This window comes from Marmota monax, unplaced genomic scaffold (assembly GCF_021218885.2).
Source record: "Marmota monax isolate L192 unplaced genomic scaffold, Marmota_monax_Labrador192_F-V1.1 WCK01_AAM20220418_F8-fsc00012, whole genome shotgun sequence".
Lineage (NCBI taxonomy): Eukaryota > Metazoa > Chordata > Mammalia > Rodentia > Sciuridae > Marmota > Marmota monax.
The window spans coordinates 8751481-8767750 of NW_026695227.1; the positions used below are offsets into that span (position 1 = coordinate 8751481).

At 35.5% G+C, this 16270-nt stretch overlaps 1 protein-coding gene and 1 long non-coding RNA gene across 3 annotated transcripts in view; one reads left to right on the forward strand and one right to left on the reverse strand.

Moving 5' to 3' along the window:
- Positions 1-10290, forward strand: part of Pde3a (phosphodiesterase 3A) — a 316815-nt gene extending 306525 nt beyond the window's left edge. For both annotated transcript variants that reach the window (XM_046435730.2, XM_046435731.2), the window contains one exon: positions 1927-10290. In XM_046435730.2, the coding sequence (XP_046291686.1) occupies positions 1927-2168 (242 nt within the window). In that variant the 3' untranslated portion in view covers positions 2169-10290. The remainder of the gene's footprint in view (positions 1-1926) is intronic.
- LOC124087073 (uncharacterized) overlaps positions 1-16270 on the reverse strand; it is a 45474-nt gene that overhangs the window by 6697 nt on the left and 22507 nt on the right. The window lies entirely within an intron of this gene.

Consider the following 16270-nt stretch of genomic DNA (forward strand, 5'->3'; position numbering starts at 1 on the left):
TAATAAGATATCTTGGGGATGGGACCCAAGTCTAAATATGAAATTATTTTGTGTTTCATATTTATCATATATCTTACAACCTGAAAGTAATTTTATATTATATTTTTAGTAGACTTCTGTTTTGACTATGATCCATCACATAAGGTTAGTGTAAAATTTTTCACTGGTGGCATCATGTTCACACACAAAACGTTTTGGATTCTGGGACATTTTGCATTTGGAGTTTTTAGATTACAGATATTCATCTGTAATTAGTCTTTTTTTTTTTTTTTTTTTTTCTTTTGTCTGTAAGTCACCAGAACCTAGCACAATACCTGGTATCTATGACATGCTTATAATTCTGAAAATTCATCTTTAATACTTTTTTTCTTTTGCTTTTCAAAGGCATAAATGGGATTATTTAGGGAAGTAGGTTCACATTCAAGGGTGAATGGGGCAATCTCAAAAAAGAGACACCCTTGGGGTAAAGCAAGGTCTTTTCATACTTTCAAATTGAAAACTGTTCCTGGTAATAAGAAAATGTAAATTATTTATTGATTAAATGCTGAGCCTTGTCATATAAGGTCTGTATAGGTCTGAGCAAGGCTCCATCAAAGCATCCATAATCTAGAAGATGATCTGATACCTAAAATATCTGAGAACAAGGTATGTTCTTTAAGGAGGGACATTATTCAAGACTCTTTTTGTTATAAATTACTAATTTCCCATTGAATGAGTATATCCTGAAAGGGAAAAATATTGGTTTCATGTAAATAGAATGTAGGCCACTAGCAGTGTTTACTTGCTTTTACTCCTGTCTGCCTCTCCTTCCCATTAATTTGTTATTTTAACTTTACTTTTTTCATAAAGTAAAGCGAGCTCTATAGCAAGCTATAAATTATAGCCAGCTCTAAACTATAGCCAGCTCTAAGTTCATATCATTCCAGATATAGAAACAGAGGAGAATAGATTCCAACTCCCATCTTCCAACTCCACATTCATACTGCATCACTAGAAAAACTCCTGGGGAAGGAATCTGATTGGCCTGACTTGGATCACATGCCGACCCATTAGCCAATCACTGTGACACAGCTCATGCTGTCAGGAGGTAGATGGGGAACTAGTCTTTGACACATTTTCTAGAACTGCATAATTGAAGGCAGAGAGGTAACTTCTTCCCTAATAATTTTGAATATGCAGATACCAGAAAAAGAGATAATAATAACAAAGAGGGAAAAAAAGAAATAATGTCTACTCTAGAAAGTATGTATGGAGGAACATGAAAATTTTAAGAGGAGAAAAGAAATTATTTCTTAGAAGTGAAATCTGACTAGAGGTTATTTTGATGAGTGAATATGAACTTTTAGTGATTAAAACAAGCGTTTCAGAAGGAGGAGCAGTACCAGCTTCCAAGTGGAAAAGTCCAGGGTATGTAAAGAAAACAATCAGTCAAGCATAGACAGAGGTCAGGCTGTAGAACAGGAAGACCATAAAACTGAGTTTGTACCAGCTTGTGGAAGAACTTAGAATGGAGTTTGAAATTCGTTTTTTAGTTCACGCAAAGCAGAAGTCTGACATCAAAAGCATTTTAAAGGAGATTAGCTTTGTAGACTTATTTGAGAGTTGAATTCTTTGACAAAAGAAGACCTAACAAGCAATTCCAGTGGTCCAGGTGAGAAGTTTTGAAAGTCTTAACTGTCGTAGGAGTAATACCAAGACACCAGCAGAACTCTGTGTGGACATTACCCAGTACTGGATACTGTGCACAGTTATTTCTCAGTGATGTTTTAATAGTTATTTAGTTATTATCATTTTCCCTTATTTCCTTATTCTTGAAAGCTCCATATGAATCCATTTGGTTCTTAAATCCTATTAATAATATGCAAAGAAATAACTTCTATGTGTTCAGCACATGAATAAGTCATCTAATTTTATGGCCTTTTTTAGGAAAGAAAACTTTTAAGAGGAAGAAAATCTACTGCCAAATAACTCAGCACCTCCTACAGAACCACAAGATGTGGAAGAAAGTCATTGAAGATGAGCAGCGGTTGGTGGGCACAGAAAACCAGTCCCTGGACCAGGCTCCTCAGCAGTACTCCTCAGAGCAGATCCAGGCCATCAAGGAAGAAGAGGAGGAGAAAGGGAAACCAAGAGCAGAGGAGAGCCTGGCCCCAGAGCCGAACCTGTGACCATGAACAGAACAAGCTGTGTTTCCAAACTAATTTGTCACAGACTTTTTTCAAGCCAGCACAACACTTAGACACAACACTGTAGAAATATGAGAAGATGGGCAAATGGCTATTGCATTTTGGGATTCTTCGCATTGTATGTGTTTATTTTTACAGTGAGGTACCTTGTCGAAAACCTCTTGCTCAGAGAAGCTTTCACATTTGCAACACCAGCTTCGACAGATTTTTTTTTTTTTTAAGGAGGATATATATATATGTGTGTGTATATATAAGGTCCCACGTAGAAACATGTACAAACCTTCACACACATGTGCGTATACACACAAACACACTGAAAGCCAGGATCTCTGGCTCCACAATTAAGTAACATTCATATTAAGAAATATAGTGGTCACTGTGATATAATAAATCATAAAGGAAAACAAATCACAAGGGAAATGGTGCAGCTTAGCAACGATGTGGTGCAGCAAATGTAGGTTACCAACTAAGCAGCTTTAGCTCTTCATACTGAGGGATGAAAGTTCCAGAGCATTATTTGGATTCTGATACATCCTGCCAACACCATGTGTGTGTGTGTGTGTGTGTGTGTGTGTGTGTGTGTGAGAGTGACTGTGTATTAGTTGAAAGAGTGCTTGTATGCATGTGTGTGCTTATGTAAAGAGTTTTGCGGGTTTAGTAGTTTGTAGAATAGCTGTAGCAGATGTCTCAGTACATGTGAACAAGAGAAGGAAGTTCACTCTGGAGTGTCTTTGAAAGGCAGTCATTCCAAATGCCCTCCTCCAATTTAGCTTTAATAAAGGCCTCTTGGCAGATGGAGGGCATTCATGGGCCATTTGATTGATACTACTGCTATACACCACTTGGAGGCGCTGTACCACCAGCCTCAGACCTGGAAGACGGAGGCATTTTCCAGTCTACTAGCCTAATGAATGTATAGGAGCCGTTTGTGAGTGTGTGCACTCACATAAGATCAAAACACCATTTAAGGGAATGGCATTCTTTATACATAAACACCTAAAAGGAACTGGAGTCAGGTGGTTTCATCAGGTGAGAGTTCTAAAAGGATGCCAGAGAAGGCCTGGGAAATTACATTTAACAGTGATCTCCTGTGCCTCCTTAATTTGCTGCAAAATGTGTAGTCAAAAATGAAAAGACAAATGGAAACCCAGTGGGTTATATAGCAAGAGATGAGGGAGAAGATGGCAACCTAGGATTTGGGCGTTGACATAAAGAAAGCCTGATCTTGGCAACTTTTAAAGGTTGACTTTGGGGTTGAAGGTCAGGCTGTACCCCCTGTTGTGGTATTTCTAACGCTGTGCCATGGGGTAGTTTCCATCACAGTCTGGCACATTGTCATGCTTTTTGGCAGGGAAGATTACTGAGGGATTGTTTAGGGACAGGGCTGTTATTGAAAGTCTTTTTTTTTTTTTTTTGGTTTGTTTGTTTATCTACACTTGTTTATGCTGTGAGCCAAACCTCTATTTAAAAAGTTGATACTCACTTTCAATATTTTATTTCATATTATTATATATGTCATGAATAGTTATCATGATGTAAATATGAAGATTTTTTGTTTGTTTCTGTAGATACTAAACACTTTTTTAAAGAAAAGAAAGGGAAAAGGGAAACATTTTTATAAAGTTATATTTTAATCACCATTTTTATACATTGTAGCTATCTCCAGGTCCAGTAAGAGGGTGTAGTTCATTGGCATAGAGGTCTGTGGACAACTGCTCATCTACCTATTCTAATTTAAAAGATAATCTGATAGTTATTCTTGCCAATTAAATGAGGATGCTGTAAAGAATTTTTTTTTTCCCAGTAGTAACTCTTGCTAACTGAATGCTAACTAATTTTGGGTCTTTGCCTCCCAGATGAAAGACTTTTTAAACCGATATCAAATTGTTGTAATTGGTGTCCATTTCTCTCCAATGTTTTTGGGACTACAACTCTTAGTTCTGTATACACACTTGCTTGTCACCTAACAATCTCAGCTTCCAAGAAAACCTTGATTGTGATTTCTACTTTTAACTTTTCCTGAAGTCAGAAAGGAGTGTTTACATGAAAAATCCCTTTGTTTCTCATGACTGGATAGTGTATTCTTTCCTTCCAAAGCATGACTTTATAATAATTCATGGAATTTTTTCAAATTAGGTAAAGACAAGGCAAATTTTTCTATTAAGTAGGAAAATGTAAAGATGATCAAATGGATGCAAACAATACCTAAATAATTAGTATATATTTCAATTTGTATTTCTCAGTTAACACCAGGTCATCATTATTTAGCATTTGCTGAGTTCCCGTTTTCTTAGAATTGCCTGTGTTTCTCTATGTTTGCAAAATGTACTGTGAGTCAAAAACATTTCCCCAATAAAGTTAACAGTTACCCTTACAAATAAGAAAGAAAAAGGAATTTATAATCACGTACTCTTTGCATCTGTTTACTTAGAATTAATCTTTTGTCTTTCTCCATATGACTATATATCTCTAAAATGAATAAGAGGAAAAACCAGGTGTGGAGTGAGTCGGGTGGCAGAGCCACTGTGAGAGTCCTTTCTGTGTGTAGGCAGTGTTATTCTGCAAAGCCTTCTGCTTAGAAGCCAGCCTGGCTGGCACCATGGAGTTCTCAGCCAACTGCCTGGATTTTTTGTTGTTGTTGTTGTTTTGTTTTAAGGTACATGATATAAGAGGAATAATAATGACCAAATCAATTGGAACCTCTTATTCCAGAATCATGTTCATCAATCCAGGCAGTTTAGTAACTTTTTCTTAAAAAATAAATTACCATTATATGTAAGCTAGAAGTCAATTGAAATAAAGGAATGGAAATCCACCAGGTGTGTGACTTTCATACATACCTGGTGCATCTTAAAAGATGCACCTAGGGACATAACCAGATATTTTCTGCTTGTGATAGTTATCTCCCTCCTTGGTGACAGCAATATTACTGTGTTCACTTCCAGATCCAGAGCTTAATTCCTGTGGTGCCAATGTCTTTGTTGCAATTTACTACATTTTTATATGAGCCTACTTTTAGGTGCCATATTAGATAAACTCAGGTCTTTCAAATGAAGGAACTTCCAGCCCACTTAGGGAGAAGGATCGTTGTATAGATAGCCATAAAATCAATATTAGGAAAAATTGGAACAGGTTGTTCTCTGTCAAGAAAAAGTCCAGGTATATTCTCTCTGTTATCAATGTTATTTTAAGCATGCTAATAGATTGTCTGTCTTTCTAGTGATATAGCTAAGCCAGACTTTTGAATATTATTTCCTTGGTGAAAACACCACTTTTGCTTTCTTGGTTATCTGTATTTTTTTTTTTTTGGTCATTTTATAAGACCTGGTTTTGTTCTCAATAAAGGATGAAGACTTTAGCTCTGTACAGGAATATGTCTATATTGGTCTTCATCTGAAATGTGAAGGAATTTCCTCATATTATATTTTAAAAAGTATCCACTTTCTAAAAAACATACTGAATTTTGTCTGTTCCATTTTAGTTGGATTCCAGAACAAAACCATTGCAATCCCAGTATAAGATAAGGAATTGAGTATCATGCAGATGTTCATTAGATGTATGTAGGCTATTAATTTGTGACTTCCCCATGTCCCTTGCCTTTCTTTCCCCAGAGAACTTTCTTGAAGGTAAAAACTGTGCAAAAGGCATGAGACTCAGGCCTATTCTTTGTTTAAATGATGGAAAAGTATAAATTATTTTCTAAGTAATAAAATATGAAAATTATCATTGTAAATAAAGTCTAAAGTTTGAAATGACTGCTTTCTAAAATGAAGTATTTGTTTGATAAACAAGTTCCGACTAATGAGAAATAAATAATCCAGAAATCCTCATATTCTATTTCGGGAGGTATTCTTGGTGCTTCCAAGGGATTACTTCTGTCCTCATTATTTACGATATTTCTAGAATAATGTTGAAAACTATAATAAAAGTCTTATTGTCCTTCTCTTCCTTCCTAACCCTGATTCCCATTTAATGCCTTCCCCAGTTTCTATGCCAGTTTTAAATAAACTGCGTTTTCAAACTGGCAGAAGTTTCCAATAAGATAGGGTCTGTAAACTTTCATAGTCTAGAGTAAATCAAGATTTTCATTATTCTACAGATCTATCAGCTAATATGTATAGAAAAAAAAATCCAAATTTGCAAATAGCTCAAATCCAGATTATTAAAAGCCAAATATATCTATGTATTTTGAAGCCAAACTTAACTTCTATCGTCTCTGCTAATAAGCAATGAAATATTTTAAGACCACTGGAGTCATGATCTCTCTCATGATTTCCCCATGAAGTAAAATGATGAATTTGCTGATATGATCATTTCATTAAAAAAAAAACTAAGCAAATTCAAATTAGGAAACCCGTTAACTATTTTAGGTGACGAGCATTCCAAAATTAATTTTTCTTAGAATTTCTAATCGAGGGGAAATACTAGTTTGGGGTTGTATATTCAAATTATGTAAATTTGTTCCTCTAGAAAATATTCAAATTCTTATAGGAAATTCAGTTGGGAATAAGCTAAACTATTGTCACCTAACAATCTCAGCTTCCAAGAAAACCTTGATTGTGATTTCTACTTTTAAATTTTCCTGAAGTCAGAAAGGAGTGTTTACATGAAAAATCAAGTTAACTAAATTGCTAACTATGACTTATATAACTTAAATCAAGTTTTGTGTATTAGTATGTTTTATACCAATGAAAAAGAGAACATCTTTTTTTCTCTATATTGTGCACCATGGATGTTGGGCAATTTGTGCTATTACCTAACATATTGTATCTGTTTAAACACTATTTACTTTTACCTTATGGTGCTTTTTGCCTTACCTGAATTGATCTTTATGTTCACACTAGAAAATTCTATAGCATGATAACAATGGTAATATAAAAGATGGGAGCTTTTGTATGTGTGCTTCTGTGCTAAGTATGTTTGAAGACATAAAAATGAAGATTGCAGCTTTATTGACTTGGTGAAACTCAATATGCTTATTCAAGAATATTGATACAATATAACTTATCTTAATGTACATAAGACCAAAAAATATACGGAACCATGTATAGAAGGAAAACAAAATTGTCTTTAATTCATGCTTAAAGATCCAAAAAGAATCCAAACTTCCTATCTAAAGATAGCCAGTTCTTATCCATATCATGTTTAAGGTTGATTACCTTGATATATATTGTTCTCTCTGGATTTCTGCTTCCTTGAAGAGGGGAGCAGACAAGAAAAGCCAAACCTTCTCCTTCTAGAAATGTTGGTCAGGTTCATGTTTGAACATCTTTTCTTATTGCTTCACTTCAAGAAGTGGTTCTTTAATCATGAAAGTAATTCAATCAAAATAAATTGCTTCAAAAAGAGTAATATCAAATCTTCATATGTAAATACTATCGAGAATATTTAAATTTGTTTTCTTGAATCAAAACTATGTTAAATGTTTTTATTAAATTTACTAAGTGATGTTCCATGGTAATAGGATGCTGAATATTTTAACATAACCAGAACTAGTAATGAGAAAACTTGAAAAGATTCAATTATATTTCCAATGTCCTCATGCTTCATGAAAAAGATGAAGTTACCATAAATACATAAGGTAGATTAAAATGTATGTCCCCCAGAAATTTAAGTATTCAAAGTATATAGTCTGAGCTCTTCTGAGATATTCCAAAATGAAAGAATGTCTTACCCAGTAATTTATCATGGCTTAGTTTGCTATAGAATAAGTGGCCTATTCCTATAGTTTTTAGAGTAAATTCTAACATAGTTAAAAACCCAAATACAGCCAGGCACAGTGGCACACTCCTGTAATCCCAGCGGCTCAGGAGGCTGAGACAGGAGGATCACAAGTTCAAAGCCTTAGCAACAGTGAGGCACTAGGGATGTGGGCTCAGTGGTCGAGTGTCCCTGAGTTCAATTCCTGGTACCAAAACCAAAACCAAACCAAAACAAAACAAAACCCAAATACTTAACTACTAGGAAAGATTAAACATTATTTATCTTGACTTTCACAGATGAAGCATTACTTGTAGATTATCCATACCTACTACATTCATCTGCCAAGCATGGTAGGTTGGAATTGGAAATCCATTAATAGAAAAATAATAAAAAAGTTTTTTAAAGCTTTACATTTTCAGTGACATTGAGAATATCTCTTTCAAATGAAACCAAACACAGCAGGGAATTCTTCCTTCTTAAAAAAGGCAAAAACAAATGAGCAACAACAAAACAAGAAAAAAAAAAAACTAGTTAAATTTATAGAGAAAAAGTATGACTTTGTGTCACTTTTACTTCTCTTAGCTCAATATTAGTAAAGAGAAATGACCAGAAATTCTCCTGTGCCATAATAAAGAATGCTTTTTATGTTATGTTCTAAGTCACCCCACCAGGTTTCATTGTAAAGTCCATGATACTTAGCAGCAAAAAAAAAAAAAAAAAAGAGAGTTGAGGATTGTATGTGAACATCACATAAAATTCAAAGCACATCCCAAGCACCCTTCTGTCATCATTGCAAACCAATTTAGCTATGACCTAATGGATCCATATTCCAGCCCTGATTTCATTTGTTACAATGCTCACAAATACATGTTTCTGAATGCTGAATGTGAATTAGCCCTTAGAGCTTAGAAACTGCTGCTTAAATATCTCTTAAAGAGAAGAAATTTTAGTCTAGTAGTTTTACATCCTGAATAGTAGCAAACTAGTCAGATGTTTAATGTGAAATTTAAAATAATTGTTTAAAGATGTTCTCTTTGTATATATAACTTGTTGGTTGGTAGAACTTCCCTAGTCACCTCACTTTTAAATTTTTTCAACTGATTATTTCTCTGACTTAAAAACCATATATTACACCACATATTTCATTTAAGCTATTTAAAAGCATAACCCAAGTACTATAGTATTGGTATTCTTCAGTAATAACCCTAATAATATCTATACATTACTTGTGGGTGGGGGTTTTAATGGCTTGACTTTTAATATATATTTGTTTGTTAGATTAAAAATCACTAATTTGTATACCCTAAAATATTTGCATGGCATTTTTGGCATATTATGTTTGCTTAACTGTTTTAGTTTTCATGTATGAGTGTCAATTTATATCCTAATATATTCTCACATAAGAATGCATACCATTTTTACTTTAACAAGGACAATTTGCTAGTTGACAAGCACTGGAAATAAATATTATTGAACCCTCACACACCCCGACGTTTCTTTCTAGAGATTTTTATAATGCGAATCATAGAATGAAAATCGGTGCTTTTATAAATATTCTGGATCTCTAAAAGCAGAAACCAAGTTTTCTATGATGATATTAGGATATGTAACCAGAAGAACTTTAATCTGAATTTAATGTTTTTGGTTTTGATTGGTCTGATTGATTTGGTTTTGGTGTGAAAATCTCTTCTGATTCCTGACAGAGCAGTTGTTTTGATCAATCATTACCTCTTTCCAATAAAAAAAACCTGTTATTGATAGTTCTTATTAGTATATCTCAAATATTTGACCTTTTAGAATATTTTTTAAGCCAGAGAGAATGGGGTTAAAATAATTTAGTGTTCCTAAGAGCAATATTTTCAAAGGACCACCAACCAAAGTGGCACCGTAAGGGATATCATTTGTACAAGACAATTTTTAACAAGGTGATTCTTACCACTTTCAACAAACCTGAATTTGTTCATTAGTTCATAACTTTGCCAAATTTATTAACTTCTTTTAGAAACACAAGAGTGAGACATTGGAACTTGACCATTTTGCAATTGAAATAAATTTTGTTCTTTCATCTGTACTTTGCACTTAATATATGTAGCAATACTTAGTGTCACCCAATTACAAGTATTTGTTAAGTGACATAGTTTATGGCTGATAAATGTTTTGTAAAAAAAAGTAGAATCTGTACAGAAAAAACTTAGATAAATTGTATTTATTTTTATTACTTTTTAGCTTAGACACTATACTGATGCTCTCTTTTTGCCAGAATTACTGGAAGTGCCTCTTGGTTTTATATATATATACAGTGCATATATATTCAAAATTATTGAAATTGTGTCATAAATGATCAATGTGGTTGTTACAATGTGAAGGTAATGTATAATATAAAAATAATTCTGTGGTACCACGTTTGATGTAGTTATTTTTGCAACCTATAGTCTCTGGTCTTCTGTAAGTATGTTGTCCTCCCATGTCAAGTACAAGGCTTAGCACCCAATCCACTCCCTAGTGAGACATCCATTGTCCTTCCTAGAGACTCTAAAGACCCTCAAGAACCTTGTATTCCTTTAGTAATGTCTTCTCCCTATCACTTATACATTCTTAGCCACATTAATTAAAATCTAACTTTCTGCTACTATGCGTTAACTTTTCTTTAATTAAATAGCCTCAAACCAAGATACCCACATTTCTGGCATTCAGTTTCAGAATTCTGTAAAATAGTGCTGCCATTTATCCTATAAATTCTATAATTCTGTAAATAGTATGGATGCCAACACATGGAACATTTGAATTACACAGACTCAGTTATTTTTGTTTGTTCTGCATCTTTGAAAATAGAATAGTTTAACGATTCAAAACACTCAAGACTATTTCAATGAACTTATGTGTAGTCCTCAAACAAAATGCAAACCATGATTTCTACCCAAGGAATTCATTCTTTAATCTACACATTGATTTTCCCATAACTCGAAAAATAAAACTCCAAGCTCTAAGCCTGTTCTTTTTAAATTTCCCTTAACACTCACCTGAAACTACCCTCCCTTCAAAAGGAACAAGATATTTAATAAGAAAATAAGTTATGTAGAATGAGATGGAGCGACACTGGGTAAGTCTGATGGATCCTGAGATCCATGGCCAAGGAAAGCAATGACTCTAGCCACTACCTGAAATAAGAAGCTTCAGGGATCAGATTCGTGTGTCCTGGTCACACCAACTCACACTTGATGCAGCTCAGCAGATCATGGCACACCTGCTCACCATGTGAGGAGGAGGTTGGAATATGGGGATGAAAACCTGACCAATGAAAAGATTAGAAATGTTGTTTTAAATAACTAGAAAACCTTCTGCTTGTTGGAAGGAATGTAAGCAACAGTTGCTTATTTTTGTCTGGAGCTATTTCATGTCCTGAACCTTCTTTCTGGCATCATCACTGGCTTAAAGAGGAACTCCAGGCCCACTTCTACTCAAATCTGTCAGATTCAAAGTCCTGTTGTCCTTCTCGGGGGCTCTCTGGAGTCTTCTGGGCAACTGGAATGAGACAGAGCTGGGTTGTGGTTGTGGGTAGAGATAGTTTGCTTCACACTTCCGTTAGCACTTAGGGTGGAATAGCTGTCAGTTTGGGTAGCTTTTCCCTGTCAGATGTCAGAGATGAATTCATTGAAGGCTTAGTCTCTAGTCTTTGTGGATATTGATGTAGACAAAGATGATAGTTTCACTTTCTATGTCTGCCATAATAAGTTGCAACAAATTTGCAGACTTAATGCAAATTTATCAGCTTTGTGCATCAGAAACCCAGATGCACTTTGGCCGAGTTCTCTGCATTGGGATTCTCACAAGAACAAGAGCAAGGTATTTGCCAGCCATCTTCAAGGATGCAGGGCAGGAATCCACTACCAAGCTCATTCAGGTTCTTGCAAAACCATTCCTTGCAGCTATAGAGCTGAGGTCCTTTGTTCTGGCTGGCTGTCACTGGGAACCTCGCACAACTGCTTAAAGCCACCAGCCTTCCCTCTGACATTGCTCCTCTCACCATCACACCAGCAAAGCCCAGGTGTCCTTTCCTTTTCAGACTTCCTCTTCCAAGGTATCCTTTCTGCTTCCTGCTGCTTTGAAGGGTTCATGTGATTATTTGGGGGCCCTAATAATCTGGGAGTTTCTCCTTAGGTTTGTAACCTGAATTAACATATGAAAATCTGTCTAGAAATGTAACTTAATTTATTTATAGTTCCCATGAACTAGGATATGAATATATTTGGAAGCTATGATTTTATCTTCCACAAATCAAGAAAAGAATGAAGAATACAATAAAGATATAGAAAGAATAAGGGCCACATAATCATTTCCTCATGCCCAGCATGAAGGTAGCAGTCCAAGTACAAAAGCCAGCACTGGCAATGGGAAAAGCAGAGGACTCCATTTAAAGAGTTTGTAACAAGTCTTTGAAAATTGAATCTGTATACTCACTATAACCCCTGTGAAACTGGGGCCTGATCTGATCTGATCCAATACAGGCTCTTAACCATCCACCAACATAGGTTTCTATTTGTCCCATGGCCAGAATATGTGGGTAATGGGATTAAGGGGTGGGGATAGGAATGGTTTCCCTCACTATTTTAGCTACTAACCAACTTATTTTGTTCCCTATCTCTGAAACTCGTCTTTGCTTGTTTAGAGGAAATCGTTGCCAAGTGAGAGGTGATTTTACCATAGTACACACTGGTCCCATTGCCCTGGAATTTAAATCTCTTGGGTCATTGTGCCTTCTCATATTACTGAACCATCAGGAGAAAAAAAAATGATTGATCCCAATTTATCAAGCTGAAATATGGTTTCTGATATAAAATCTTGGCCAGAAAGACTGTGTTTGTAACAGAGAGAATTCTCTGTGGAGCCTTCAACATTGAATAGTAAGTGAAATGGGAAACTAAATCCACTCAATATAAACAGGAACACTAAGGAATTTGACCTGAAGGATGAGATTTTGGATCATCGCATCAGTAAAAAAAAAAAAAAAAACAAAACAAAACAAAAAAAAACCTCGACCAAGTGATGTGCTGAGGACAAAGAAAACATGGAAAACAGAAGTTCTAATACTTTTAGTTTTTAGCCAATTATAGAAATGAATTGAAAATTCGTCCTTGAAAAATTTTATGTATCTACCTACCTTTCTATTACTTATTTAAAACTCAATTAAGAGAATTTTTAGATATATTCAAAGTAGTAAATAGTATAGTGACCACTATGTACCTGTTACTCAGCTCCAACAATTGACATTTGACCAATCTATTCCATCTATAACCCCAAACATTTAGCTCTTCTTTCCCAAATTCAAAGATATCCTATGCAATATACCTTTTTACTTACAAATGTTTTGTTTAAATAAAAAATATTCTTTAATTCCTCAAAATAGCTAATATTCACACAGTCTTCACATTTTTGAGTTTATAAATCTTTCAAGAAGATTATGGAATCTTCTTGTTATAGAGTATTTACTTTTGAATAGGGGTACAAACATACATTATAATTAGTTGATTCATTTCTTAAATAGTAATATACAATTTATCCCCCACGTCCCCCTAACCCCTGCCTTGCACTTCTTGGTTGGGAAAAAAATAAAACTAGATTGGCTGTCCCAATGACATCCCCCAATTTAGATTTTGCTGATTGTGTTTTTGTCATATTCTTCTTCCTCCTCTCCTTATTTAGATCCAGTCTGTGGCTGGATAAGATTTGTGTTTGGGAATAAGAAAGAAGACTTTTTCAAGGGTGATGATTCAAGCTTGTAAGTTCCATCCAGATGTTCAAAATGGCTGTTTCTTCATGTGTGTGTGATATTATTGGTTGATGATGACCATTATCTAGATTCATTAAATTGTTAGGAATTCATTAGGTTTGAAATGTGTGATATTCTAATTTCTTCATCCCTTTTTATTTTTGTATTACTTACATAGGAATTTTTCCATTTTAATAACTAATAAACACACGGAATAGGAAAGGCTGTACAAATGCACACTTTCCCCCTGTGTACCACCAATTTCAAATGTATTAAATGTTATTTAGAGTCACACAAAGGTGAACATATGATGTTTTTAAGGTGCTATTCCAAATTCATGAATTTAAAAATTTTATGTGTTTCAACCATTGCAATTATTATTCTTTTTTCATTCTCAGGTTTTCCTTTGTTTGGCTAGCAGAAGCTTGTTCAAGTGATCCTAAGTTCTATTGGCACAATCTAGTCTTCAAGATCTTCTAGGAGAAGATGATCCAGACTCATCTTATAACCCTAGACCTGGGATCAGTCAATGTCAAGGAGCTATGGTTCCTTTGTGTTTTTTTATAGACCCCAATTAAATGCTAATTAGTTAGTCACTGTTTCTAGATCTTTTCAATGGAGAGAGATGGAGGCATGGGCACACGTGTGTGTCTGTGTGTGTGTGTGTGTGTGTGTGTGTGTGTGTGAGAGAGAGAGGGAGAGAGAGAGAGAGAGAGAGAGAGAGAGAGAGAGAGAGAGAAAGTGTTTGCACATATACATATGTGGGTTTGTTTTTCAGACTAAAAACTGCTTAATTCAAATTTGGGACTGCAAAGCTTTCCTTAACCTCACTGATCTACTTCTATAGTTGATATTTAAAGCCACGAGACTGAACAAGGTCATAAGGGAATAAGTGTTGATAGAGCAAAGAAGATATCCCAAGGATTGAATTGTGGGCTATTCCAAGCAATGAAGTCCAAAATGACCACTGAAGTAGAAGAAAAAGATCAGGGGAGTGTGGTACCCTGAAACCCAGGTAAACAAAATGGACAGAAGAGAAGGGCACAGTCAGTAGTGTACAATTTTTCAAGTAGATCATTTGAAAATGTTTGGGAATTGATCACTGGATTTATCAATGTGAATGTCTTTGGTGTTACTGATGAAATAGTTGTGGTAGAGTGAGGGAGTTGTTGGAGAAAGAATTGGAGGAGAGGAATTTGAGATCTGAGTATAGACTCCAGCTTGGACTTAGAAGCATAGACTTTGTTCAAGAAGCAGAGAGAAAAACAGATTATGCATACACATGTAAGGTAGAGAGTAGATGTGGCCATGGAAGATTATGTTATTTCTCCTGGTTTTTTTTTTTTGTTTTGTTTTTCTATTTTGTAAATGAATTCCCTGTGGAAAGCCACCCATGAAATGTTCGTGGACCAGATCAGCACTGAAGCCATTGAGTGGGAAGATCTGGTATCTGGGAACTCATAGCAGCTCTCCTGCTGGGGAGATGGCCTGACACATGTGAACTCCCACCAGCTCTGCCAGAAGGTCCCACATAACACCAGAGACGGGAGTGACCCGTTAAGAGCCAAAACAGCCTGCCTACCCCCACCTATATCTTGTTTTTCATGAAGCAGCAACCATGGAGACAAGACTCCTCCCACACTGAGACCTTATACCTACCAATCCCCTTTGATCTGTAGCACTATAAATAAAGCAAGCACTGACTCCATCTTTGTTAGAAGATGTACCCATCTGGTTAGCTTGGCCCATTGCTGCCCCCGCTCTGAAACTATATTTCTGTGTCCTGTAGTTATTTCATAGTACTATTTTCTTAGCTTTTATTTCTCAGCCAGCCCATTCCTCTGGAGGGGAATGCTTTCCCTCACCCACACGGGACTTGTGTGAGAATTCCCTAAACAAGTCCATCAGATAATAATGGATGGAGGGAAAGGGTTGAAGCTTTGAAAAACTCTTTCAAGAAAGAGGGGAAAAGGGTCATTAAAAGGTATTCTGCCTATGATGCCTCTACTGTCCAGTGAAGTTAGTTATATTAAATTATAAAATAAGCAAGGGCACATTAGTGAATTGTTCTCCAACCATTTAACAGTGTAGATACAAACATGGAATAGATAGAAAGTTGGATTCAACCTCAGGGAGGTTTGCCAAGAAAAAACAACTAATAGAAAAAGGAACCAGGAATTAAGGAAAGTGATTAAAATGATTGATTGCCAGAAACAACTCAGGTATGGATCAAAATGAGAAAGTGAGTGTTATGGGTTAAATTGTGACACCCCAAACCCCGTAAGTTGTAGTTTCTTGTATCTGTGAATGCAGCCTTATGTGGAAGTAGAGTCTCTGCAGATGTAATCAAGTTAATAAGAGGTCATTCTTATAGTCCAATAGGTCTTAGCAGCATCCTGTTACGAACTAAAAGTATAAACTCACGGGAGAAGGTGACTATGTGTTTATGGAGGCAGAAATTTGAGTGATGCATCTGTCAACCAAACAGTACCACAGGTATCAACACCAAAAAGAAGAGGCAAGGAAGGATTCTTCCATCCAGGTTTTAGAGGGAGCATGGCCTCTACCCATACCTTGATTTTGGCCTCCAGAAGTGTGACACAGCATAGTTCTG